This window comes from Anser anser (genome assembly GCF_964211835.1).
Source record: "Anser anser genome assembly, chromosome: 11".
NCBI lineage: Eukaryota > Metazoa > Chordata > Aves > Anseriformes > Anatidae > Anser > Anser anser.
This window is the reverse complement of record NC_139732.1, coordinates 6106701-6133877: the sequence shown is the minus strand read 5'-3', so window position 1 is coordinate 6133877 and position 27177 is coordinate 6106701. Positions and strand designations below refer to the sequence as shown.

At 47.4% G+C, this 27177-nt stretch overlaps 1 protein-coding gene across 7 annotated transcripts in view; it reads left to right on the top strand.

Annotated features, from left to right (window-relative positions):
• Positions 1-27177, top strand: part of ZNF423 (zinc finger protein 423) — a 214690-nt gene that overhangs the window by 47147 nt on the left and 140366 nt on the right. For 5 of the 7 annotated variants that reach the window (XM_083794807.1, XM_083794806.1, XM_083794811.1 and 2 more), the window contains 2 exons: positions 9594-9794; positions 13236-13316. In XM_083794807.1, the coding sequence (XP_083650933.1) occupies positions 9594-9794; positions 13236-13316 (282 nt within the window). The remainder of the gene's footprint in view (positions 1-9593; positions 9795-13235; positions 13317-27177) is intronic. The other 2 variants (XM_083794809.1, XM_083794808.1) reach the window with 1 other exon arrangement.

Sequence of the window (27177 nt, the reverse complement as noted above, 5' to 3'; positions counted from 1 at the left end):
AGAAGCTTGCAGTCCTACTGTCCTGGAGCTGTTCAGGACACCTCGCCTTGATTTTCAATTTCATGGCTTTTTTTTTTGCTGGAGTCCGTTGCCGGTCAGTGGGTGTTTGGCTCCTAAATGACTCGGGCTGCAAAACAGATTTGTGGAAAGGTAGCAAGCACTTTTCTCCATGACGTGGTCTGGGATCTGATCAGACCACAGCTGGGTGATGGCCCCGGCCCAGCCCCTGTATCCCGCGTGCAAGCAGGAGCCTTCCAGAGGAAGCTGACTTCTGACCACAGAAACCTGTCAGGTCTTTATTCCTGGACTTTTGAGGACTTCCAGGCAGGGTAACTCACCAAAGTGTGTTTTTCTTTTTGCACCAATATGTTTTTCTCTCTGTAGCTCCACCTTTTCTTTTCCCTTTGCATGGATTACATCCCTGGGTTGTTGGCAGCAGGCCGAGTGCTACAACTCTGTCATTCTGTCATAATGTTTGTTTGTTTGTTAGTTTTTTTACAGAAATAAAGATGAAAAAATGAAGCTGTGAATACAGATGCTCTTGGCAGTGCTAGGTTAAAGCTTGGACCAGATGATCGTAGATGTCTTTTCCAACCTAAATGATTACGCGAGTTTATGTAGGTTCCTATAGGTTATGAAAGGCATTCCCCTTCAGGATTTTTTTTTACACAAATCTGTATCTTAAGCATGGGAAAAGGGAAAAGTGCACTTTGGCACTGGAAATGCTTTGTGGGGGCCCTGGCTGGGCTCCCCTGCTGCCACCCAACACCGGTGCTTGCACCCCCCAAGGGTGCTGTGCCCCGAGGAGTGGGTCGCCAGTGGCTGGGTCATGTGTGCAGGAGGGACAGCTCACGGGTCTGGTCCGTCCTGGGGAAAAATAAAGGAACCTAAGTTTAGAATTAAGCTAGGGGATTCAGATGCTGATGTACACAGTCACGTTTGTCACTACAGTAATTACCTTCTGTAATTTTTCTCTCCTTAAAAATCAACAGGTTTGTTTGGGTCAGCAGTTCCAGCAGCTGGTATTCTGAGCAGAACCAGCCAATACTTTTTTTTTTTTTTTCATTTGATATGATATGCATCTGCAATAACAAGCCACATGTGAATTTTATTAAGCCTTCCAAATATTCTGTCTGTTCAGGGAGCTGTATGTTTAAGATTTACAGATACGTGGCTTCACCTTCAAGTTACAAAAGGCTTTGTCATGGCTGCGTGGCTGTGAGTTACAAGGCGATGGAGATGTCCTGTGTTAAGTGGGAGCAGGATGCCACGGAGCTGCTGGAAACAGGACACTTGTTTTCAGTAGACACTTGAACAATATTAAAGTTGATTTCGCTACTAAAACATGCATTTAGGTAAACAAAATTTAAGTGCTGTTTTTGTGCTGAAAACTTGCTCGGGTTTAGCTGTATTACGATGGTACTACCTAATGGTTGCATGCCAAAGAGTTAAGCACATTTTCATGAAGAAGTGCACTTTCCTTTGAAGTTAATACTTGCTGCACACTAATTTCCTCATGCATATAAATTATTTTTAGATCAGTTTTGATTTGAACCTCATTATCTGAGCTGGGGATGGAAGTTACTCTTGTTCAGATGCATCTGAAGACTCTGGGAGTGGACAATGTCCTGCTTTCAGATGTAGACCATCCATGGCACGACAACTGCGTGTCTTTAGTAGGGTGAGAGTTTTCTGCAGACAGGAGGCAAGAAGTTTGGAGAGCTATGTGCAAACGCAGTATTTGCTTTGTAGACCTCTGCGGCATGCAAAGCAGATTGCTGTTTGACATCGGACGAAGGGCAAGGCCTTGATGTTGTGAGAAGGCGGTGGTGCTGCTGCCTGCTCTGCGTGGCATTTTGGGACGGGGAATCTCTGAGCAGATGGAGCAGTACCAAGGCGTGGTGGGAAGGGAGATGCCCCTTCCCAGGACCCCGAGTTTTTGCTTTAATAACGCTCCACAAGGCGTTTGGAAGAAATTCCCTACCCTGAAGTTCGCAGAGTGCCTGTGCACAGCTGTGTGCAGGGACTGGGATCAATAATCCGGTAGCGTCCCAGAGTCGGATGCTATTTCAGTAATTAAACATTTGGCACAGCACGGGCTGTTCGGCTCTCTTCCTCTCGTTGCATTCTTTAAAATTCACTTACAATGCTTTTTGTGGCAGGGAAGTATTTACATACCACATTTATAATGTTAAACCAGTTGCCAAACACTGAAGAGCTGATAAACACTATGTGCTGTTAACACTATAAAGTACAATCCCACTGCTACTTGCATGCAAATAAATAATAATAACTTAGCTGGTTGTCCGCTTTTCGGTGTATAAATGCATTTGTCGTGTAGCATAGTGACATCTAAATCATTTTAGTAAAAGCACTGGAAGGGCTGAAACATTACCTGCGGGTACGATTAAGAGAAAATTTTATTGTTTGGTTGTTTTTATGTATTTAGTTCCTTATTTGAATATTTTTTAACACTTTTAAAATTATGTGATGCTTAATCATTATTGCTGGTTTTCACTTTTTTTTTTTTTTCTCTAATTTCACTGAATTACTTTGCCTTCCTGAGGATTAGCCCACAGGCTAAAAGTTACTATAAAATATTCATTAAATCTTTTCTTGCATCTGTTACAGACACAGATATCTTTTTAATGTGCTGGTCAGTTTTGAGACTGCTACTTTCATTGCTATCCATAAATCATTAGCAAGTATTTTTAGTGTCATCAGTGAAAGGTTAATAGAAGCCCATAATTTTCAGATGCATCTTTTTGATTAGCTGCTCAGAAATTTCCTTGAAAAGGGGATGTGAATTGTTCCACACTGAAAACTGGAGACTGTGTCCAATTTGTGCATAAATTGTGATTGTCTTTGTAATGGGCTCCTAGGAAGGTGTGGGGTTGCCTGCAAGGTAATGATTTAAGCATAAACTGACCCTTGATGAGGGAACTGGAGTTTCAGTTTAATGTGTTTCTGTAGTTTTCCTTCACCTTCGGTGCCTTCACATTCCACACAAATAATTCCTTCATAACAAGTGCCTTTTCAGAAGATGTATGCTGCTGACAGTTAATATAAAATTATTGCCCCTGAATGCATTTTTGTAATTACTTCCCAGAGAACTGTCTTTGTGTTAGAAGACATTTCACACTTTAGTAACATAAGTGTTTGGGGAGAACATGAGTAATAATTACAAGCAGTCTTTCAGTGAAAATAAACCTAAAAATTATAAAAAAAAGCTAATGTTAAAGTTGGTTAGAGACAGTGAGGAATTTATTTAGCATGTTATGCATGTCTGTATATATTCCAAGTTTAATAACCCTTCAGTAACTAAACTTAAAAAAGCAATAAAGAACAGAGAAACTGCTTTCTAATTTTTAAGCAATAATGAAACTAAAAACTGATTAAAAGTGACATGCTACTAGAGACAGAATAAAGAAACTTAATCTGAATGCTCCTATAGGAGATTTCTGCTGTAATGGAAAATGAAATGACTCACAGTTTGATCAATAAAAAAATTAGCAGCATTTAATAAAAGGTTTCTCTAGCATGTTGTCTAAAGGATACTATGAAAGCCTTGAAATACAAGAAAACCGGGCTTGGAGGGTGAGTTTCTGTACGGGAGCTAACGTGACTTAAAAGTCATCTGCTGGGCAGAGCTGGTGGGCATCAGGTCAGAGCCTGGACGTTGATGGTTGCACTGTTTGGTGCAGCTGGACGTGAGCTCAGATTGCCCACTACAAACCTGCTGGTGGGGAGCTCGGAGCCGTGTGGGTGCAGAGCAGCAGGGGGTCCTGGTTTCGCTGGAGGAAACGGGGTGCTGGCAGCACCAGGCTTTGTCCCAGCACGGAGGTAACAGCAGATGCTTGGGGTCCACCTGCTTTCCAGACGGATGTACCAGGAGGTGCAGCACCCTACTGAAACAGCGGGACTTTGCTAAGCTGAAGAAAGATGCTGGGATGCTACGCACCTACTTAAAAGTTAAGGTTTTAATGCATACTTCAATACATACACAATTCTGTTGTGAAACGTGGTAACGTGTTCCTAGGTCTCTGACTTCTGTATATTTTAGTTGATAGATTTTAGCATAACCTGTATTTTGATCCTGTGGGTCGTCACCAGTGCCCTCATTCTTCCCTTGCCTTTCCACAAAGGCTGGCGGCCCCCAGCCCTGCTGCCGGTGCCGTCTGCTGTCAGCGCCAGACAAATGACAGCTTGGAGAGGCTGCAATGGCCAGAGCCCTAGGAGGGCACGAGGAGGTAACAATATACAATTTTCATGGTTCAAGGGTAGCCTTATCCTACTGTTCTTCATTACAGTACTGCGGCGAGATCAATTTTATTAAGTTGTAAGTCTTAGGAGGCCAACGCCATTAACTACGTGCTGGATCACACGGGGTTTTGGTGGTGCGATCGCTCTCCCTCTTGCGGGGGGCAGGCAGCCCCTCGCACGAGCCCTCCAGCCTGCATGTGCTTTGCTGCCTGTCCCGCAGCCATCCCGCGGCACTTTGTGCGTCGCCCTTCCCAGCTCTTTGTTTTTCAGCCACGTACCTCTGTTTTCCCCCGTGGGGTTTGGCACTGTGCTGCACCGCGTGGCAGAGCACCGAACCTGCTCGCCTGCAATGCGTGCAGCGAGCACTTGGCGTGCAGAGAGAGCCTCTGGTACCCGGTCCTGGGATGCTGGAGCAGGGTTTTGGCTGCTGGTACAGGTATGGTGCAGTGGTTGCAGCATCTCATGTGGCCTATTGAGAGGTAGCACGCAGGCAGCCCTGGGTTCGAGACGTATCTGTGTAAAATAGGTGGTTTCGGAAACGCTGAAGAGCCGCAGACCTGGCGTGCCCCACAAAGCCAAGCCTTCATCCTATGGGAATGAGCTTCAGCTGAGGTTTGTTTGCATTTTTGTTATTGAAGCATTAATTTTTTTTTTTTTTTGCTTCTGTTCATTCTTCTTTGACCACAAATTACAGAGAAGTTTGGACTCTGCTGCGTTACAGTCCAAGAGACAACACTAAAATGCCAACAAACCACATGAAAGTAGGGACACCCCCCCACCGATTTGGCACTAGGCGCCAAGTGAAATGCTTGCTAATGAACGTTTAGATTAGGCTTTTCCTTTAGGTTATTTGTTTCTTTTGTTCTCACTTCCCAGTTACACGAGGAGTTTCCTTTCCCCTTGCCTTCCCAAGCAGGACGGCATGCCCGGCTGCGCCCAGCCCTGGGAGCTGCCGTGCTGTCGCTCCGCCGTCCCTCCAGCAGTTTGCTTCTGTTTCCTCAAGGATGATTTGGTTCATCTCCTGTCCTGAGTCTCTAGGAAAGGGTTAGGAACTACCAAAGCCCTTTGCGAGGCCTTTGGTGGTTTTGTCTTTGGACCAAGGTGGCAGAATGAGGAGATGTCTCATTCCTCTCATCACCTGGTCCCTTCTGGTTCGGCACATGCACGTGCGCACAGCCGGGTGCCAGCTGGCATCGTGTGGCAGGGAGCACCATGGGCACGGCCACAGCTCTGCCGTGCACCAAGCCTGTGCGTGCCTGCTGTAGGGAGCAACTTGTGAAGGAAGACCTGCAACCAGAGGTGTTGGAGCCCAGACGTGACCTCGTGCTAGATAGTGCGCTTCAAAGAACAATCCTAGATTTAAAAAAATCCCAGCTTTCAAAAGTCTCTGGGTTTAAAAAGAAATTACCGGCACAAGCACAGAAAGGCTCGCTTGCCCTATATTGTGCTAAGATAACAGAAAGTTTAAACTGTCTATATTGAATTCCGCAGCTGAAAAAATAAGCCCAGAGGTTTGCTCTGACTCTCATTTCCCAGGCCCACGCGTTGCACGGCGCTGCACGTTTCCGCGTCCCAGCGGCCAGCGCGTCGCCTGCAGTGTGCCTGCGGCTGCCCCGTGCTCCCTCCAGTGCCGCTGCTCCCCGCGGCCACACTCCGCCGTGCTCGGCCCCAAACAGCGAGGCCTGGCCGTGAGGAAATGGGAATTCGCTCTTGACTTTGGGGCCTGGCGTGAGCATGGGACATGCAGTCTGTTTGCAAAACCTTGGCTTTCAAAGCGTGCTGTTGCTGTAACAGCACAGCTCGGAAGGCATTTCTACTGACACTAACCTTCCAGCTGAGCCCGCGGGAGTTCTCTTCTCCACCTTTGCCAAGTTTGCCACATTCCTTGGACCACCAGGTCAGGCAGGAACACTCCCATTTCTTGACGCGTCTTGATGAAATTGTAACTTTTTAGAAAAGAAGTTGGCTTTTACCAAAAACCAAGAGTCGTTAACATTAACTTTAGTGGCAATTAGAGTAACATATTCTTGACTGTTGGCCAGACTGTTTAGGTCATAGGGTAAAAGCATTCGTCTCCTGTGAAGCCCTACAGGCCCTTTACTGCGTTACAGGAATAAAAGAAAAGAGAAGAAAATAAAAGCAAGAAGACCCCAAACGCAAGTGGTGAGGTGTACTTTCAAGGCTGATCTGTCAAGCTGTCTTATCTCTTACTCAGGAAATTGTTGGAGCAATCGTTGGAGACGGCAGGTCCATTTTAAAATTACTAATAATGTTTCTGTGAAAGCAGGGCCTTTTTGCCACTTAGGACTAACCAGTGACCGCTTGCCCAAAGGCATGGTGCCAGTAGCAGTGTGTTGGCCTCCCGTGGTGACAGAAGACCTTTTGGGGGTGTGCCGGTGCCCCTGGCACCCACCCTGGCCAGGCACTCACCATCACGAGGTCAGTGTGCTCTCCACCCTGAACCTAGCCGCACCATGGTGGGATGCTCATACAGTTCTTGCCTGCAGGAACACTGCAGGTTAAATTCGTGCCTTACTGCAGCAAAACTCCTCAGGAATTCATTCCTAAGGAGCGGTCCCGGGTGTCCGGCCTGGTCAGGGACGCTGAGCTCACTGCAGAGCAGCTGGGGCTGAAGCTCTCCCTGCCTGAGGACCACCCGTCCCCGTCACTGCCCTGGCACTCGATGCTGCTTGCTCCCAGGGGCCCCAGGGCCACCCATGCCACTGCTGCCTTAGTGGGGACATGGGCCAAAAACTCAAGAAACACCCCGGGTTTTCCTCAGCAGCGTGGGGTTTCTCCAAGGCGAGCACCAAGTGTGCAGCTCGGCAGAGGAATCTGAAGACGGTGTTATTCCAAGGACAGCAACCCTGAGGTGTGGCAAACACGCACGATTCCTTCAATAGACTGAAAACAGAAAACATCTCATTTTAAAGCAATGTTGCGTTTGCTAAATAATTTATGTGCAAGATTTCACTATTGTGTTACTTGACATACAACGGTGTCACGTAATGACACTTTTGAAAAGTTGCCTAGAGGATCAGATTTCCCATTCAGTGGGGAATTAAAAAATGTTTCTGGAATTTTGCTCTGCAGTCGGGAATCTTATTTTCTTATCTCACATTGTACAATTTATTTTTCCTAAAGCAGTGTGTTAAATTATTTGTTATTGTTGGACTCGGTTGAACAGCTTTATCCCTAGTGTAGTCATGAAGTTTTGGAGAAAAACCAAGGATGAATTTGTCACAGTGTGCTCACCAGATCAACTGGCCTTTAGGTTAACTGTCAAAAGACAGCATTTCTACTGAAAATATTAGTGAAGGTGCCTTAAACCTCCTTGAGGTTGCCTAAAATCTTTGTTCCTCAGGTTGTAGCTACATCGGTTCAGAAGTGCTTTTCGGAGGCTTCCATCAGCAGGCGGCATGGATTCAGGTGGCAGTTCTCAGATCAGATTTATAGGCTTGCACTATTTTATAGGTTTCTGTCTTATAGAGCTGGAGAGCTGATGTTCTGATTTATGAACGTTTATCAAATCTGCAGGACATACAGGCTTTAACAAAATTGACTGAGCTATAATGTTTGTGATTTGAGTCTGGGATGAGATTGTAAAACGGTGTGCCAAGTAAATACAACAAAATGGAAGTGATCAGTGCAGTGTGTACATTGAATTAGGTGTTAAGTAAAGCAAAGCTAGCAAAGCTTTAAATGTAACATTATTTAGCAGGGTAGGGGTGTAAAGAGAACAGAACTGTCCTTAAGTAGAATACGCTTTTATTAAAGGAAGAGGCTCTAAAGCATGAGGTTCAGAGAACAGTGTTTTATTGAATGAACCCTGTACAGATCAAGACTTAGGACACGGAGAGCGTGGTGAGTGATACTTTTATAACGAAATCCTTAAATTCATTACTGCTCTAAGAGTGGCATATCTGCTTTGTTAATATGAACATTACACCTTGCTCTTCATAGCAATGTTGTAGTAGAAAGGTATGTATAATTTAACAGGAGAAGAACCTGAAAATGTGCACGTCGGTTAATTGCTAAGAGCGATGCTGTGACAGACAACGAGCAGGCATTGATTTTTAATATTTCCATTGCAATTCAATGGGTACGTCATGATACGAGTGCTCCACGGAAAGCCGCAGAGCGTTTTACACCAGTTGATTTACGTTATCATGCGCAGTGCAGACGATGGTATAAAATGTGTGCTCGGGATGGAGCGTGGCAGCAGAGCCCTGCTAGCACCGCGTATCTGAACTGCAGCACTTGCGGTAACCAGTTTTCAGCTTTAATAAATTTTATTTCTCAGCTTTGTTTCATGTTCTCAGCACTGGTTGCCCTTAATCTTTCTGGCGCTGATCTAGTTTTAGAAACCATTCATCTCTCCGTTACCGGCGCAAAACCCCTGTGCCGGCAGGCAGCCAGGCGGCACCCCCTGTGCCGTGGGCTCGGGCACCGCTCCCCGGGGCCCTGCGCCGCTCTGGGGCTGGGCTCAGCGCGGGGGGCTGCTGTGGTGGGGGCCTGCTGACCCCACTTGCTCTTCTGGAGGACTTGTAAAACGTCTGTGTCTAATAACATGGCACGCTCGGGTGGTGGGATCGCTCGCGGAGGCGGGCAGAAGGGCACAAGGCCGGCACGGCTGGTGGTAAGACAGGCGTCCCCTCAGCTGGTCACCCAGCGTGGCCAGGGCAGCCGGCACGTCCAACGGGTGCTGAGGGCGCAACGGGGCTGTAGGAGGCGGAGGGGAAACTGAAACTGGCCTGCCGGAGGGCTTGGCCTCCTTTTACACCCTGCGCCTGGAAACTCGCGGATTGTTTGGTCACAGAAGTCTGAAGTGGGGTGTGCCGCCCAGCGAGGTGCCCGCGGGGTTCGGTGGCACCCCTCGTGTCCTGAGGTGTGCGTGGGCCTCGGGGTCTTCAGCTGGAGCGTTTCGCTGTGGTGGGCACTCACGCTGGGGCTTGGTGGCGGCGGGGAGAGGGGAGCACGGAGAATTAAAATTCAGTACGTGCCTGTTCTGTACAGGCTGCAATTAATCTTGCCAATTTTTAAAGCTTTGAGAGCCTGGTTAAGTGATGAAACACTAACGACTTCTTATGACAGAGAGTCAGAGATTTCTGCCCGCTGAAGGAGATTGAGGGAGTGTTTGCAGGATTCACACCAAGCAGCAGAGAATACAGTTGAGAATTGTTGCGCCGCATGATATAAAAACCACATTAATATAATGAAAGGTGTCAGGAATAACGCGAGACCGGCTATAATTAAATGTATCTCAATAAGCGCGGCGTCGTTCGTCAGGCAGACCTCTAAACCTTCGCGTGCATCCTTGCTGTTGGCAGGTGGCCTGGGAGGAGAGCTGGAGAGCGACGCGAAGGACAGCCGGGCCCTGGAAGAGAGGAACAGCGTGACGAGCCAGGAAGAGAGAAATGAGGAAGATGAAGACATGGAGGATGAGTCAATTTACACCTGCGATAACTGTCAGCAGGACTTCGATTCGCTGGCAGACCTGACTGAACACAGGGCACACCACTGTCCTGGAGGTAATGTTAAACTCGCTTTGCAGTTCTGACAGGTGGTTAGCTGGGTAATTGGACATAGCAACAGCTTGAGGCCTCAAGTGAGATTAAAGAATTAATAATGTAATTTTACAGTTAATGTAATTTTATTGTGGTGCCTTGGGTAGCCTTTGTTCACTCCTTTAATAAAATTAAAATAAAAGCAACAGCTTTCCAATTGGAATCTGTCAGTAATTATGTTAGACAAAAATGTTGTGGGGTTTTTTAACGTTAAAAGTTTCAGACAGGGTATTTTTCCCTCTCTTCCCAAACGTAGGAAGATTAAAAAAGTTAAATGACTGAAGTGTGCAAAACTCCCCCGAAGAAAGGCCTCTGAACCCCACCAAAGAACATGACAATTTCTGAGATAAAAATTCATAGTGTGAGCTTTGTAATCCCACCCTAAAAATACACCGTTCTCCCTAGGTTACTGTTGCGTTTCCGTTTGAATTTTATGGAGGTGAGGATGGCATGAGCCTACCCTGATTTCGATTTTCCTTGTGAAGTAAGAACAAACACAGAGCGATGGTGTGTGCAATCGCAGCGTATCTTGCCATCGCACGGCTCCTCGTGCATGGCCGGTGGTAGCAGCAGGCACCCTGCACAGCATGTTATCCGCTTTATGGGGGCAGCAAAAAGCCTTGCAGATTTTGCCAAAGATTAAATAAAATCTTAGGAGGGCGAGCACAGAATATGTTCATATATATTTAAATCAGGAGTTCTCGCCCTTCCCAGAGTCGAATACACTGCCAGCACTTTTTCCTCCGCACTCATCTAAGACATTTTTAGCCAGTTCCCATTTCAGCTGGCAGGGGGGTTAGCTTCTCTTCTGGTGCAGCATTATCCCATCCTTATTCCCACGAGTGCGTGTTCCTCCCTGGCCACTTAATTTGTTTGGTAATGAGTCCACATTATGTTCTTCTTTTTGGGCATAATTAAAGCTGTGCCCAGCCGAGAAAGGCCAGAGGAATTGCCCAGGGCGAGCGTGCAGACGGGGCTGCGGCTGGCTCTGCCGCCCACCCCGAGCATCCTCAGCTGGATGCGGCTCTCCTGCATCGCCAGGGCTTCTTGCTCTGCGCTCGTGGTTAAACACTGCCTGGGATGCCAACTTGAAAGTACAAAAACCAAAAAGGTTACTGCTCGCAGGGTCGTTTTTTGGCCACCTGACAATCACTGGATTGCCCTGAGATTTCTGCGAACAAAATTAATATTTTAACGCAGGGTAGTAAGCAGGAAAATGCTGTTGAATAGAAAAATCCTTGTTTTCCAGGCTGGAAGGTGAGGTGCGCAGCCCAGGGGATGGGGACAGGTCCCTGCAGTGCCAGGCGGGAGGGTAGGGCACTGCGGCTGGTCAGTGGTGCTGTGAAAGAGAGGCCTGTTTTTTTCATGAGGCAAACGTCCATTAAAACACAGCAACCTAGAGATCCCTGTCTGTACAGTCGATGTTTTCACACCTCAGTTTTTATTTACCCTCAGCGTAGTGTTCTGTTAGTGAGAGTAAGAAAAATAAATTCTATTTTTGGGACCTATCAAAATAATTTGTGAGTATTCCCCTTGCTAATTTTTGATTGCAGGTAGCATAACTTCATCATCTTTTACTGTCTTGACATGTGCTGATGATTTACAAAGACATTTTGTCATAAAAAGGCACCGTATAATCATCTGCATATACACGGAATAGGTGCTGATTATCTCCATGTGAGGAAATCCTTGTTCCAGAATAAGAGTGCCTGTTTTCTATTTGTTTTAGTCTAGTGTCCTGAAGTGATTTAATGCCGAGGGGAGGGTTGCACTCATCTATTCTGGAATGAGAATGTTTCCATGAAGGCAATCTGGAATATTGTTTGATATTTACATGTCTTGCCACGAGGAAAAAAAAGTTTTCAAGTTTAGACCCACCAATTGTTCAATAGCCATACGAATTTTTGTTCTAAGAATGCAAATTACACGTGTTTGTTCAGCTCACCTGGAAAGACTTGCCCCCACCAGGTTGAGAATCTAAGAGAGCGCTAGGAAATGTGGTGTATTTAACGTTGTTACCCCACCATATGAGCTGTGTCCTGAGTTGCCCTGCTCTCCTTTTGTCTCTAATGCCTGCCCGACACCTCTGAGGCTGTAACACAGTGCCTGACCTTTGGGCAAGCTAGAGTTTCATGTCTTAATCTGAAGCAGGGTGTTCAATCGTGTCTACATGGCTCCAGATCAATGCAGGTAATATTTGTAGTGATAATATCACCAGGCTGATAATACAATGTAACTAATGACTTCCTTTGGGAGGCTGAAGTTAGGAAGGTATTGTAGCTCTGGTGTGTTGCAGGATTATAAGAGCTCACTCCAAAGAATAGGATAAACCATCTATTTCACTGGAATCCCTTAGAAATTCATTACAGCGGGCTGAAGTTATAATACAGTTTGAACGCAGCTTCTTTGACATGTAAGGAAGTAACAAACAGCCATTTCCCCCCTCGCTTTTTCATGTATTTCAGACTTGTTTCTTTGAGGACAAAACACGGCTGAAATCTAGACATCTCTTGTAGCGTAAGTGCACGGCATCCCTTTGGATGCCGGCCCGGTGGAGGTGCTCTCCTGACAGAATTAGGTGCCTCTCGTACCTTTTGCTCGTGGTGGATGTCTATGACAGCAGGCTGGGGGCTTCCAGTGCCGACGGGGATGTGAAAAGGGCCCCAACGGGGCAGCGCATGCTGAATGAGCAGCACGTTTCCTCCCCAGCTCATGGCTTCCCAGCTCGGCCTCACACGAGCGCTCCTTAAACAGCCAGAGAGCATCTTTAAAAATGCCCTGAGAATACATAGAGACACCTAGTGCATGTGCTACATGTGTTGAGCTTTTAAAATGAATTCAAAAAGTCACTCATGTCCTGTGTCCCCTTAACTCGAGAAGACTCAGGTGTGGCCATCTCATGCAGTCCTTTTTGTATGTTTTTTGCACGCTGCCGTTAGTGCAGGTGCTACGACACAGTGCCACAGCAGTACTGACAAGAGGAGAGGATCACATGTGCATTTACAAGTGCGGGTGTCCTCTAGCCAGCACCGGGGGCTGCATGCATCAAGCAGCTATTCTGCAGTACGTCACTGCCTGGTGCCTGGTGCTGGGTTGTTTGTTGCCTGATGAAAAGCGGCTAAAAAGCCCTGAGACTTGCCTTTTTGTATGTGCATGTTGGTCCACATGTGCCAGTCTGGTTTTAGCTCCCGTTTTTATCATGTTGGTTTTGATTCCTCTGCCCATGCCAGCCCTTTCCCCCTGCTGGGCCAGTGTAGCCTCCCATAAACTTTGTCCTTTGGTTTCCCAAGCAAATGTAGGGTGTTGTAAAGTGAGTTAGCGCGTCAATGAACTGGACAGAAGTAGGTTACGTTGGGGTCTCTGAGCATTTCATGAGGTCCTCTTCTGTTGTTGATAACTTTACAGGTTGTCTGTTTCAAACAGCAGCAGAGCTATATATGGATATTGCCAGCTGGGAAGCGGCTGATTTTTCTAAACTACTGTACGGTAGGAACTAGTTTATAATTAAAGTCTTGCAGTTGCTCCTGTTAAATGCCCTGTAACTTGTACACTAGGCTTGCGTTAGAAACGAGGTATTGTAACTGTTTCGTGCTAGTGTATAATTTTGCATTTTCTTGTATTTCACCTGCTGAATTATAATTGCCATGCAACTGTATATGCAGGATGCTCACCCAGAAACCATACACGGCAGCTTGCCAACAAGTGGCCGCGTCTCAGTGATGTTTTTGTCAGGTAGTACTTTGTACTTTGCACTGACAAAGATGGATTTCTTGCATGTATTTCCCAAATTAACCCTTCCCCGAACTATAATCTTGTTGCACCCGATTGGCAAGTTGGAGATTTTCAGTTGCTTTGCTGCTGATGTTGTTGCTTTTTTAAAATAATGAATTAACTGATCATCCTCCACAAAAGATACTGAAATACAGTTGTGAAAAAGCAGTGTGGAAACTTAATTATACACCTAGTTTATACAGCTGTGGCTCTAATGACCTGTTGGCCCTAATTACTGTGTTGTGGCTTGGTCTGAGTGCTCCTGTCCTTGCCAGAATTCTGCTCCTCTCTCTTAACATGACTAGTGTTTCAATCTAAAAAAAATAATAAAAAAATAACATTTCCTTTTTTGTTCTTTTCTACATTGTCATGCTGAAATGCAAGTTTCCTTCTTTCCAGAGGTCATGGCAGTGTTTTCAGAATTGGCACCAGAAACGCTCTGTAATATCACAAACTGTAAAAGCACGGATGTTCCCTGGCGCCCTCAGTTCTCACTGCCTGGCTCTGGCAGCGGGCACTGCGGCAGGCTTTTTGCTGTAGGTCCCCGAAGGGGCTGTGACCGCAGGCTCCTTTTCTTGTTTCGTCCCAGGCCTCACCTCGCGGGGCTCACATTTGTCCCGCTGGTCGGTGTTTGTGCCCATTGGGGCACAACTTGGCTCTCTGTGCAGGTGCACGGCGTTGTGTGTGTTTATCGTGCAGAAGGTGAAGCGCGTTCCCGTAGCTGAACCTGGAGCCGAAGCCACGCAGGAGCGCAGTGTGGAGCGTAATGGTGCACAGGGCACGTGGTGACCTTGGAGGATGAGGTAGCTTCGTCGCAGGGCTGCATGCAGCAGTGGTTTCATGAGCGCTGAATGCAGTGCGGGTGTTCGTGGGAGCTGCGTGAGGTGGCCGATTCCCCAGCGGCAGCCCTGCTGGGTGAGGGTGGCGAGGCCCTGCTCTGCCTCTGCCAGTGCAGTCTGGCACTCGGTGCTTGGTCTGCGTCTGGTTCTGGGTTTTACAAGCATGCCGTGCCTCTGAGGGCTTGCAGTGGCTGGTGGGGGGGGGCGTGAATTTGAAACAAAGCTCGCTGGCCATAAACACCAAGCCCGGGATTTGCTCTGTGGCCTCGCAGAGGCTCTCGCGTGTCGAGCGCGGTGGCAGCCGGCAGCAGGCCCCGCCGCGAGGCCCAGTTGGTGTGCTGGCAGATAAGAGCCTGCCAGGGCGCCGGCGCCGCCCCCCGCAATCACCACGGCCACCTTTGTGCCCGGGCCCCTGGGGACGGTGGCACGGGCGGCAGCACCAGGCTCTGCGCATGCAGATAGGAGCGGTGCCAGCGCGGCTGTGGGAGCCTGGGTTGAGCGAAACCAGAGCTCTGCTGGGAGGGAGGCACGGGCTGCGTCTACCCCTTTGCAGCCTCCACGTAGCCGGCAGTCATCGCGGAGGGCACAGCCGCGTGTTTTGAGGCTGTACAAATATTTCTCAGCTAAGATGATGTCTTTCCGCAAGCAGCATATGTTTTTCACATAGGAAGAACATTTTCCCTGTCATTTTTAAACATATGGCCCAGTGAGGAACTGAGGATGACACGTTAGCGTGGTCGTATCAGCAAGGGACTGTTTCATCCTTGCCACTTTAATTGAGCTTTTTTTTTTTTTTTATCATCTACTTTTATCTAGCTCAAAAATGAGCCTGCAAAGTGAGTGCGGGCACCCCTGGAAACGCGGGGCCACCAGCCCTGTCCTGCTGCGGCCCTGCGCCTGCTGCCCTGCTGCTGCTCCCCAGCCGAGCTTCTGCTGCCGAGGGGCAGTCTGCGGCCATGTCGCAGCTCGGGCAGTCACTGGGTCTGTGTGGGGCAGGTCTGTTTCTCGGCGTTACAGCAATGCAAGTAAATAATAAACAGGTCGGAAGAGGAGGGAGAGGTGGCAACAGGAAGGTGCCTTTCAGGGCTGGACCCTGCTGAGCTTGCAGGGGTGGCCATGCCCACAGAGGAGGGTCCTGCTGCTGCCAGCAGCTCCCTGCTCTTGGTGGCTGTAGAGAAAAATGGGAGAGGGTTCTCCTCTTTGTTTTTTAAGCAACCTGAATGACTATCCCAGTCCCTGGGAGAGAGGGATGCTGCAGCCTCTCAGGAGAGCAGCCTGGAGCCTCAGTAGTTCCCTCAGTCCCTCGGGGGCTGGTGTTTGTAACTCCGTGTGTGACGGAGCTCCATCACCGGGGAAGTCACCAGCCCGAATGTCGAGCTTGGGGCTTGGGAAGGTCTGAGGAGCCTGCGAGGAGACCCCAGGTCCATGTTTGCAGTCCTCTTACTGGTACCTTCTGCACCTTGACCCAGAGCTAGAGCCCGAGGCACATGGTGAAGCATCGCTGGCAGGGCAGTGAATGTGTAAGGCACCTCCTTCATCGCCTGCACTCGGGACGTGGTCATGTTTGCCTGTTTGTCTCAGTTTCCGAGTGCGAGGGGATGCATTGCACTGGTGCTGGGGTGGAGGCCAGGCAGGCAGAAAGGTGGTGGCTGGCCTTTCAGAGGGAAAGTGATTAAGGCTTAAATGTTTGCTAGGAAAAAGCAACCAGCAGTGCATTTCAGGCACTCATCACAGAACATAATTTTGCTGTTGGAAGTAGCGGGATAAAAACAAGTCTTTCTAATGCTGATTTATTTGAATTTAGAGAATATAATTAAAAAAAAAGAATGAAAAATAAAGGGAGTGTGCATACAAACACTGTCAAGTATTTCTATCTTTTTTTTTCCTAAACAAGCTCTAGAAAAAATCCCTGCAGAAGTTCTGTAGTGCATATTTGAATGCTTTTGTTGTAGCCTCATTAAACTTGGCTTGTCTGCAGATACAGCTGGCATGTTATTAACTGTGCTCCGGGCTTGGGGAAGCCAGTAAGCAGCCTCCACCCCCCGGTGCCGGCTGGCTTTAGGGAAACGTGCCAGCATGGGTTGGTCCTCTTCAGCTGGCTGGCTTTGGGAGCGCTCGCTGGAGCATCCCCGTGAGGCCTCTGGGTCAGGGAGCCCAGGGCTGAGCCTGCCTCCAGCGCCAACCCGAGGGAGGGCTGCACCACGTCCCCCGTGCCGGCCGGCAGCCCGTGGCCACGCACCGCAGCGGTGCCTTGCGAGCAGGATGGATCCGCCAAGGTACGTGGCCTCCCGTGGACATGCTCACCCGGGTGCCTGCATCTTCCGCAGGGCTCTCGCGTCTTTCTGTAGCGTGGGCTGGCAAGAAGCAAATTAATGATTGTCTGCCAGATAGTTTCTCTGTTCTGAACGAACTCGTTGTTGGACTGAACTAGTCAGATAAACTGAATAAGGGAAATATTTTCCCTGCACCTGCTGGAGAGGCTGTTGCTTTCCAAGCTGGGTTTGCACATCAGAAGACCTCCACCAGAGGTCTAAGCAGCTTCTGACTTTCTCCAAAACTTTGGCAACAAGCACATGCCTCTTGAATGCTGTTTCATTTAAGTAATTGTAGTGTTTGTTTGTTTGTTTTTAATAACAAGGTGACTTTTAAAAGTAGATTTCATAATCTCATTAAATTCAGAATTGTTGAAAAAATAATCAATAGAATTTTTAATTAAATAATGTATATAAAATATAATGTTAATCAAACTTCATGTTTAATACAACCAATTTTCATTGCCTTAGCTAATGAAAAAAAAAATGATTTAGAGTTTTCAAAGCACCTGGTCTGTTTATGCTAAATACCTCCTATGGTATTTGAGCACTTCAGAATCTTTAAACATTTGGTCTAGCGACTCCTTTCTGACACAAGAAGTACCAACCTTATTTTTATCTTCAGGGAATTAATAAGTCATTCTATTTCAGCTAAAGTTTTGCCTGTTACTGGGAGGAGTATTCTCTCCTTCCATCCCCTACCTCTTGCTGATACAAGATTTGTGTTTTCTCTGGGAACTGATGTTGCTGCTAATTAAAAGGATTAAATTTTAGTCTGTGCAGCTCCCCCATTGGGCATCCTCTGAAAATGCAGAAGCCTTGCGTCAACATGAGGGGGACAAGAGGTAGGGGTTTGGAGGAGATTTCAAGCCTTTCTCCCTTAGCAGCCTGGCTTATTTTGGATGAAAATGACTGTAACTTTGGCGTCACTGATTTGTCCAATAACATGCATGACATCAGTGCTAGAGCCAAGGTCTTTAATCCAGGTGGGTTTTGTTGCTGGAGACACCTATATCGCAGCGGGTGAGCTTCCTCCACCTCTTGCAGGCACCAGGTTTTTGGCATGTGGTCCGTCTGTTCTTTAGGCTTCCTTGAAAATCTTTCTCAGCATAATGGTGAAAGACTTTTTGGCTCCTCCTTATGTTGCTACTCAATTACTGTTAGCCTTGCAGAGGAGGACATAAGGAAAGGCTGAAGAGGCCCATCACTTTTCTCTTCTCCAGGGAATCTGTTACATTAAACATTTGAATAGATTTTTGAACGTAATTCCCAGTCATTTCCTCTACAGTGAACTCAGTTCACTTGTGCAGACTTTGTACTTAATGATATCTCCTAAAATAAATGAGATTTGATATAACTTATATTAAATGGTCTTTTTAGAAATCTACATCTACTAATTATTCATTAGAAAATTTGGAGAGATGGACAGAAGTAGAATAAATTCCATTTATGACCTTGCAGTCTACAGAAACACAAATATAAACACCTGCATTCATTTTCTCTGAGCAAAAGTGCATGTGGGTGACTTACTGGACTCCAAGAGTCATCTAACCAGATTTCAATGTGTTCAGCCCACACCAATAAGCCGTAGCAACCAACCAAGCCAACGCCATCCAAAAAACCAGCACGCCTTTAGGGCAGTTGCAGGTCAGATTGCAGTCTGTCTCCTCACCATGGGGGATTTTGCTTTTGTGAGCACTTCTGGTTCTCCTCGGGGTGACTGCTCTCCCCTGTCCCTGCTGCCTGCGCTGGTCTCCCCGTGGTCCCTCCTCTTAGGCTGTTTCCTTGGTGTCCTTGCAGTGCTCCTAGCTGGACTTTGACCATTTCATATCAGGCTTACGGCACCGTCCTCCCTGATGCTTTGCTGGCATTTGCCCTTTCCTGGCCCCGGGTGTAACCCAGTCACTTCCACGTCTGAGTTTTCAGACCCCGCGCAGCTCATATGCTTCCGCTACACCTCACCGCGTTGCTGATTTCCCTTCTCTCTGTGCTGCTCTTGTTGCCTTGCCTGCTGGGCCCGGGGCTGTCCCTTCCCTGGGCTCCGAGTGCTCACAGGGCTGTCCTCACGCTGCCCCATGGGGACCAGCACCTGCAGAGCTCCCCCAGGTGCTGCGAGCACCCATCTGAGCTGGGGGCCATTTTGGAGGTACTCCCATTGAGGTTCAAAGAGGTAAAGCTGTATGCCATAGTCAAATCCTTGTTTACAAAACCCGGTGAATTTTCCAATTTGCATTCAGACTGCATCCAGCCCCAACCTGGAGAGCTGCTTGATCTCACCTTACAGCCCTGTCACTGACGCTTGCCGTGTTTTGTTTTACAAGAGCTCTTTCAGGCAGGAATTGTATCCCACTAGATACTGTAACGGTGCCCGTGTAGCTGCAGATGGTGTCCCTTGCTGCATGGAGGATGAATTGTCATCGTTAGGATGCTCGCAATGTTGTTGCTCTCCTCACACACACAAAAAAAACACTTTTAAACCAAAATTTTAAACAAACAAAACTCAACAATGAATGAAAGTGAGTAGGAGTTTCTTCTCTCAGAGATTAAATGAGAGAATATTGAGTTTCCTGGCTGCCCGTTTATCCTCCAGACATGCAAGCATCAGGAGGGAAGAGGCTCCTTCTCTGCCACGATACGTATTTCTGATGTACCAAATGCATCGTACATTAACCATTTCAGTTTGGAAGATCTGACCAGCTAAAACTGGCTGCTCAGAAGACAACATCATTGCCTTGGGGGAGCATCAGCTTTTACTGCAAGAGCTGGGGAGAGGCAGTGGTCGCAGCACGCTGGGGAGTCGCACCGAGCTGGGAGAAGCGCGACGTGCATGGCTCAGCGAGTGACAGGCGGGCGGCTCGGCTTCGGGGAGCTCGGCCATGCAGCGAGGGGGAGGAGGACGGGGAGAAAAAATGATTTGTGAACTTGCCCCTTTTGAGATAGCAAATGCTCCTCTCCCGGTGACCAGGAGCATTGCTGAACAGCCGGCAGCTGCATGCGAGTCGTCTTCTGCTGTCAGCGAGTGTCACCGCAGAAACCTCAGCAGCTGAAAGGAGCCACTATACGTGCGCAGGGGATAGAGGAGACTCGAGGATCGAAACGCTCTGGTGTGCGGGCTGCTCGGGATTTTTCTCCAAGGAAGAAGATATCCACAAATGTTTTAAATTAGGCTATCCTTGATAGTTCTGGTGGTATGGAGCCCAACCAAAATTTGGGGGGAAAAATAAGTTACTCTGTTAAAGTAGACATGAAAAAAAATGAAGGGCTTAACTTTTGTCCTGAGGGTGATAAAACAGCACCACACAGCTGAAAATCAATCTGACCTTCACCCACGTGATGCTGTTGTCTCAGTCTGTCTTTCATTTCCTTTGGTTGAGTGAAGGCCATGGCATTCAGGAGGGAGAAAAGCCAGAGGGAGGTGGGGAGAATCCTGTTTTCTCTGGAAAGGCTCCGGTGCTTGCATAAGTTGACTCCATAAAGAGTTGCAGTAAAACTTCAGATTATTTCATTAAATTAAAAAAAAAGAGAAAACAACAACAAAAGAAACTTGTTCTCTTAATAGCCAGGAATCACATTAAGGTAAAGATATGTACTGGAAAAAAAAAAAACAAACATAACTGTTTCTGATGTAAAACATTCTGTTTTAATTAAATATAGAATTAGTCAATGATGGTGTTTTGGAATGAAGGCTTCATGCAGCAACAGGAAACCTGCACATTCATTTAAAAACAGAAATTTGTACCCAAAGGGAAGAAAAAAGGCCAATTATTTTTTCCAGAGAAATTTTAACATTCTTTGTTGCAGGCTTTGTCCAAACAAAGCAAATGTACCACTTACACGAGCATTTACATATACATCAATAAACCAACAGTTCGGGCTTGTGTATAAGCGGTTGTATTGATTTCCAAAATGCAGGTACAATTGCAGTTGGTGAAATACTCATTTTGCACAACATCCTTCAGCAAGTGCTACGGGCAGACACTTTCCCCCCTCATTTCCCCAAAGATGTAGAATCAATTAATAAATGAGTAAAATTCTATGCAGAATTTAATTCTACAGAAACAACATCAACAAAGGAGAAAACGAAGTACAAAAGTGCTTTTTTTTTTTTTTTGCTTTTTGTTTGTTTGGTGGTGGTGATGGTGGTGAAGGGCGTTACATCTAGAGAGCCATTAAAAGTGCAGTTCATTGCTGTTCATCCAGTCCCCTGCTTCTTCCATCCTCACTGAATTTAAATGCAACCCAGAGCCAGATAATTTCTTTTGGAGAACAGCAAATTTTCCACATTGGTTTTACAAAACTAAGATTGCTATAAACTCTGTAAAATTAAATTTTTTCTATTTCGTCATATGCAGACAGTGTCATTTCATGCCATAGTCATGAATTATTGTGTTGCTTTATATTTGTGTGTTATATATCCCATAGCTACTGTAGCATGGAGAGAGTTAGGGATACCTGCTATTTCTTTGTTCAGTGAATGTTGCTTCTTTTAGGAAGCTCAGTAAGAAATGTCAACTTCTTGTTAAAAAGATAAAGACAGAGATTGGATTTAGCTGTAGAGATTAATCCCTGCTTCGTAAAGGTTAAGAATTAAACAATTTGTTCATTAATCTATTTGGGATGTTGGAGATTAATTTATGACTACAGCTTATTATTTAAGTGCAGTTTGTCAGATGTGCCAACAGTCACGGACACAGTCCTTTGCTATTATTCTACATGTTATAAAAAAAAAAAAAAAGAACAGGCAATTTAAAAGATGTTGGGACCTCTTCCTGGCGAGCTCTACTAAAGTCTCCCTGTGATATGCCAAAATGCTATTTGCATAAATGTAGAATTTAATAAGTTATCATTCTGATTAACGCCATTAACTGCTTAACTACTGTAGAAATTGGCTTCCAAAGTTGCTTCATGGTAGCTGTTGCTCTCAACGTCATTTCATTTGCTGTCTCGCTGGGGATAATGGTATGCAAGGGAAAGCAAGAAGGTCAAGGATCTTTTTGTTTAGTCTCTTTGCACATTAAAAGTTCTATTATGTGTTTGTATTGCATGTGGTTTCCAGTCTGTTCGCTACAGAGCTTTCAAAATCCATTGATGATGAGTTTGTGAAGCTAAATATATCTCGTGGGTTGTGACTACCAAGCTATCGTTGTGTGTAGCAGTCAGGGCCAATATTTAACAAGTGTTTTCAGCACGAGGAGTTTTGAAACCAAGTCGAATGGTCTTACAAAAGGGTTAACAGATACACTAATGCACAAGAGGACAGCAAACGTGCATACCTTGCTCTGTGGTGACGGTGGGGTGTTTGGAGTGATGCTGTGCTATTTATGGGGAAGTGTATCTGGGCTTGGGGTTTTTATGTGTTTTTTTTTTTCTAGGGGCGGAGGCGGGTTGTGGTATTGTTGTGAATGACACAGCCACCACAACGGGCAATGGGGCTGGAAAAAGCAGTGCCCTCTGCAGCCATCCCTCTCCCTGCCCCAGCAATGTGGAGGTGCAGCCCCACGTCGGGGGTCCCCGCGGCCCCTGCCGCCTTCCCGCGGGGCACAGCCCCACACGCCCCACGGCCGGGCTCCCCCAGCGCATCCCTGCTGCTCCGTGCCCGGCATTCGGGGAGCACAAACCCGGGCTGCAGGATGCGGCCGCGTCCTGAGGGCTGGCACAGCCGCAGCGCTGCTTCGCGCTCTGCAGCCAGTAGGTCAGCCTCCTGAGAAGCCAGCTTCAGCTGCCCTGGGACACTGGCAGTAGCTTTAATGGATTTCCTTTGGGTGTTAAACAGCCGTGCTCACATCGTGGTGTGTAAACTAGTGGCTGTAAAGGTGGGAGCAGCCGCTCCTGGCTCGGGCTGGGCACACACTCAGGCAGATGTCACTGCCTCCTTCCCAGGCGTAAGCACAAGATATCCGTTCTCTTCTAAGCTGAAAGCAGAGATTTATTTTTTTTCCCAAACAATTCATGTTCTGACTGCATGAGTACCTTCACACCTGTCAGTTGCACTCAGTGTGCTCGTTCCCCAGGGTTACCTGGCATCTGGGAGATCCTGCCTCAGCGCAGCCTGATCCCTGCCGCAGCGAATACCTGTGATATTTTGGGTGGAAATGCACTTACACCATCGCACATCGTCTTCTGCATCGTTCTGTTCTGCTCCGCTATATTCCTGCTTTTGTAACCTTTGGGTTGAACCCCACTCCCAGGCTGTTCCGGGAGCACTGCAGCTATCTGCAAGCTGTCCTGCTTTTCGCTGCGGTGCTGGTAAGCTCAAAAACATCTGCAGGCAGCGTCAGTCCAGCTTGCTAGTCTTCAGAGGATATTTGCAAAGTTTCATAAGCCTTGGACCCATACCCACACCCATCCTACATGCAGTGTCTACAGATTTATCCCCGAGAGCCTCTTCCAGCTTTGTTTGTATTACTATCTAGAGCTATCCCACTGCCGAAATCCTCAAGAGAGAGAAGTGGTCAAGAGTACTTAGAAACATCTGTTAAAAATTCAGACAAACACTGCACTGTCACTAGAAGCTGTTGGGAGAGGGGCGAACGAAATTTATCATGTGGTGCTACAGGGGAAAGGGACATTTTTTTGTTCCTTTTCTTTTCCTTGAAAATCAATAGTTTGGTCAGTAAATATAGGAAAATGCCCCTGCAGAGCGTGCTTGGGGCGGAGAGCTGCTTTTCACAAAGTCACAGGCTCACTCGAGAGCCAAGCCTCGCAGCCTTACGGGAGCGCTGCTGCAGAGTGCTCGCGTTTGATTCATCGCACGCCTTCTGCTTGTTTCAAGGAACCCGGCATTAATTGTGTGGGCCTGGAAAGTGCTGACATTAGGAGACAAAGTGACTTCGCAGTGACTTTTCTTTTGCTTGCCACGCTCAGACAAAAGGGGAGAAGTTCTAACGAGAGATCAGTTGCACGCTGCTTGGTGCGTGGCTACGCGCTGGGTTCAGCGAGTACTTGAGAAATGTTGGCGTTTGTCCCTGATGATGCATCATGAAGTTACAGGCAATTTGGCAGAAAACAGCCCCGAGTTTTGCCGGGCTCCGTGTGAAGTTGCGTTTCTCCACCCCGGTGGTGCAGCTCAGGCCCTGCTCCCCGGGGGGTCTCACCCCCTTCCCCATCCCCATCGCGCATGGCTCTGCGCTTCACCTTTCCTCCGAGAGGCTCGAGCTGGGGGCTCTGCCCTACCGACCCGGGGCACATTCACTGATCTTAGAGAAACTCAATTTCTGTAAGAGAAACTCAATTTCTCCGAGCCCTCTATCCCCAGTCCGGGGTGATTCAAAAGTTAATAGGAAGGGACAAACAGTTAAGGCGTATGACAGGCAATATGATCGTGTAAACCTTGTTTCTTAGGATGCCAGGCTGACAAAAATGAACCCGGTGCTCCTGAGAATAAATGAGTCACTTCAGATTGAGACTTGACGGACAATGTTGGCTTTGTTATCACTCTGCAGGTAGTGAGGGGATAGGGTTAGGGAGAATTTTCAGAAACGTAGGCAAGTCATTATTACAGGGGTAAAGTTTCCTCTGCCACGCATCCCCCGTAGCGGAGCCTGCATTACCCTGGTCCTCCTCCTTTTAGGAGCCTTTTGAGGAAAAGTCTCTGGTGACAGGAACATCTCTCAGGTCTTTTCATCCGTGAGCTGCCAGGTGAAAGAATGGGGCTAGAGAACAAAAGATGTTCTGATACCGCAGACAAGCTTTTGTAGGATCTGCCACGTCAGCTGTCTCTTATAAGGTCTGCTGTATTTTCTGTTGATGGTGCTCTTCCCTTGAGGATTTCCCCACACCTGGGAATGCCTGCCATAACCCGCACTGATATTTTCCTCAATGCCTTTCATTTCTGCATACAGATGGAGCTGGGATATCACACACCGTCCTTGCCCTTATTGTGTTCTGCTCCTTGGCAGTCCCAGCTTTCCTGGCTCCGAGCTTTCATCCCACCTCCCTCTCAACCTTTTCCAGGAGGGGCTTTGCAATTATTTATAAGCTAGCTTGTCCTGTTTTCTGACATTTTCAGCGTAGTCTGTGGAAGAGGAGCTAAGTATATATTCCCTGGCTTTACAGGGAACAGGCGACTTAAAATAAATGTTGCTGGTCTGCGTTAGCAAGAAGTTCTTAGATTTTTGTTTTGTTTTGTTTTTATTGGAGGCAGGGAACCCTCCCTTTAACATCAGTGGTCTTGGGGTGGAAAAAATCCTAGTGGCCTGTAACCACCTCTTGCCTTTGCTGCGTTTGGAGATCCTGGAAGGGCAGGCAGCCAACTTGCTTGCCTGCTCGTCAAGGGGAGGCTGGCTGTCCTGCCTATCCTGTATTTCCCCCGCCCTCCTAAAGCGGGTTTTCTCTCTCCTTCCTCCTACCACGTGCCAGAATAAGAAGCACCCTGTGATTTACCACCTTCTTCTGCTCATCGTGTGCTGGGGCTCGAAATTTTCCAAAATACATCATGGTAAAGAGGCAAAGCTTTAATGATTTGGGCATCATAGCTCCTCTAGAGGCATCTTTAGATTCTCTGAATGAAATAAACATCTATTTGAGCTGAAGAGCAGCATTTTCTCATTTTGCTGCTGCAAATAGGTGGGAGGAGTGACTAACTGCTCCTCTGGAAATAGTAAAGTGGACAGGCTTGTCTGCTGCCCAGTGCTACAAGTTGGATGATGCACTTACCCATTCACCCCATCTTTGGCCGCATCGATGCTTTGCTTGCTTACACACATTGCATACGTGTGACAGAATTATGGGCCTCCCGGCTGCCTTCTCTTCCAAAGATAACTCTAAATACAGTCTCTTCTAAGGGGAGATATATTCCATCCTCCACTGTTGTGCGCACAGAAATCACATTTCTTTTGCTTTTGACCAACCGCAGATAAAAAACGATGGTGGCAGCTGAATCTCACTTTGAGTTTTTCATTAAAACTGTCCAAAGCGAAATACAGGGTGGAGCATCTGACGTGAGCCAAAACTAACCTCCCTGTTCCTGCCAGTGAGGCTGTATTGCCAAATTTCACACAGCCGTGTTCTCTAGCACCTCCTTTGAACAGGAGTGTGGTTCTGGAGGCTGTTTTGAAGCTCCCACTTGAAACACTCTCTGTGAGCTAGTGGAGCATTTTCTGGCACTTAAGCTTCTGTATCTGGTGGCTGTTTGTTCTACATAGAGCAATGAGTCATGGTTTGCTAAAGGAGAAAAAAAGGGATTTCTTAGAAAATCCTTCAGAACAGCGAAGATGGTTTTTCAGCTGGAAATGCTGTTGGTGTCTGTGGCGAAACTGGTGTGGCAAGTCACCTCTGCAGTGTTTCTAAGAATTACCAGATAGCGTGGCGGCTCATCTCAATGCTCTCTCTGTCCAGCTTTTGCAGGCAGTGACCTTCTCCTTGCAGAGGGTATTTCATGGTTTTCACTATCTGGACTGGTGGGTATGGGAACTAGTCCTCGGTATACTTTTAGTCTTAATTAAATATTTGAATTACAAAATTGCAAAATCCCCCACCTCCTGCTGAAATCTTGTGGAATTATGGTGTTCATCATCCCAGACAGTCAAGTAATTGTGCTGCAGACTTCACTCCGAGTTTGTTCTTCTTCATAGTTTACCAGGTCATTAATGTTCCAGCTGGCTGGCGCTAAGTCTGTGACAGCAGTCCACGTTAGCACAACTGAATGTGCTGCTACAGCTTCAGAGCCAGCTTGCCTGTGTCGCTAGCATTTGGGACACGCCGGTGGCACAGCCAGAGGTGGCACAGCAGCGGGGGCGTGCGCCTCGGCGAGGGGCAGAGGCACCCTGAGGATGTTGCAGAGCTCCTTGGCTCAGCTGGTACCCAGCTCGCCACCCGGGATCCCTCTGCGCTGCTGCCTTGGCTGCTGGCACTTCCCTGCTGTCACACGCCAGATTAAACCTGGTTTGGCCGTGGGCAGAGCTCGTGGCAGGCCCCCTGTCCCTGGAGAGAAACGGTCCTTGAATGCGCAGCAAGGGGAGGTGCGCTGCTGTTGTGAGCCGGCGCAGCAGCTGCCGAGGCACGGCCCTCGAGGTGCTGACGAGGACCTCGGTGTGCAGCGTGATGCCTGCTGGCAGTGCGCAATGTTGAGCTATTTCTAGGGCAGAATGCCTGGCTGGTGAGGCGGTGAGCCGCCAGGAAGGCTGTCCTGTGGGTGAGACTCTGTACCGGCCTGGGAAAGACTCTCCCATTGAGTGGGCCTCAGTTTACCCGTTGATAGAAAAAATTATGCAGATATTGGGACCAGCATGTGGGGGCATTCACTCTTTTTAATGTTTTTGATGGTTTTGGATAGAAAACTGTATTTTATGTTTCACTATTCTTTATTTCCTTGGTATTGCTGCGTGCATAGTTGACTTTTTCATTCTCAGCAGTAGATTTCCAAAACCTATTTTACTTTCTCTCCCTTTTTGTTTGTTTGTTTACTTAAACCCCAGCTAATTTTCC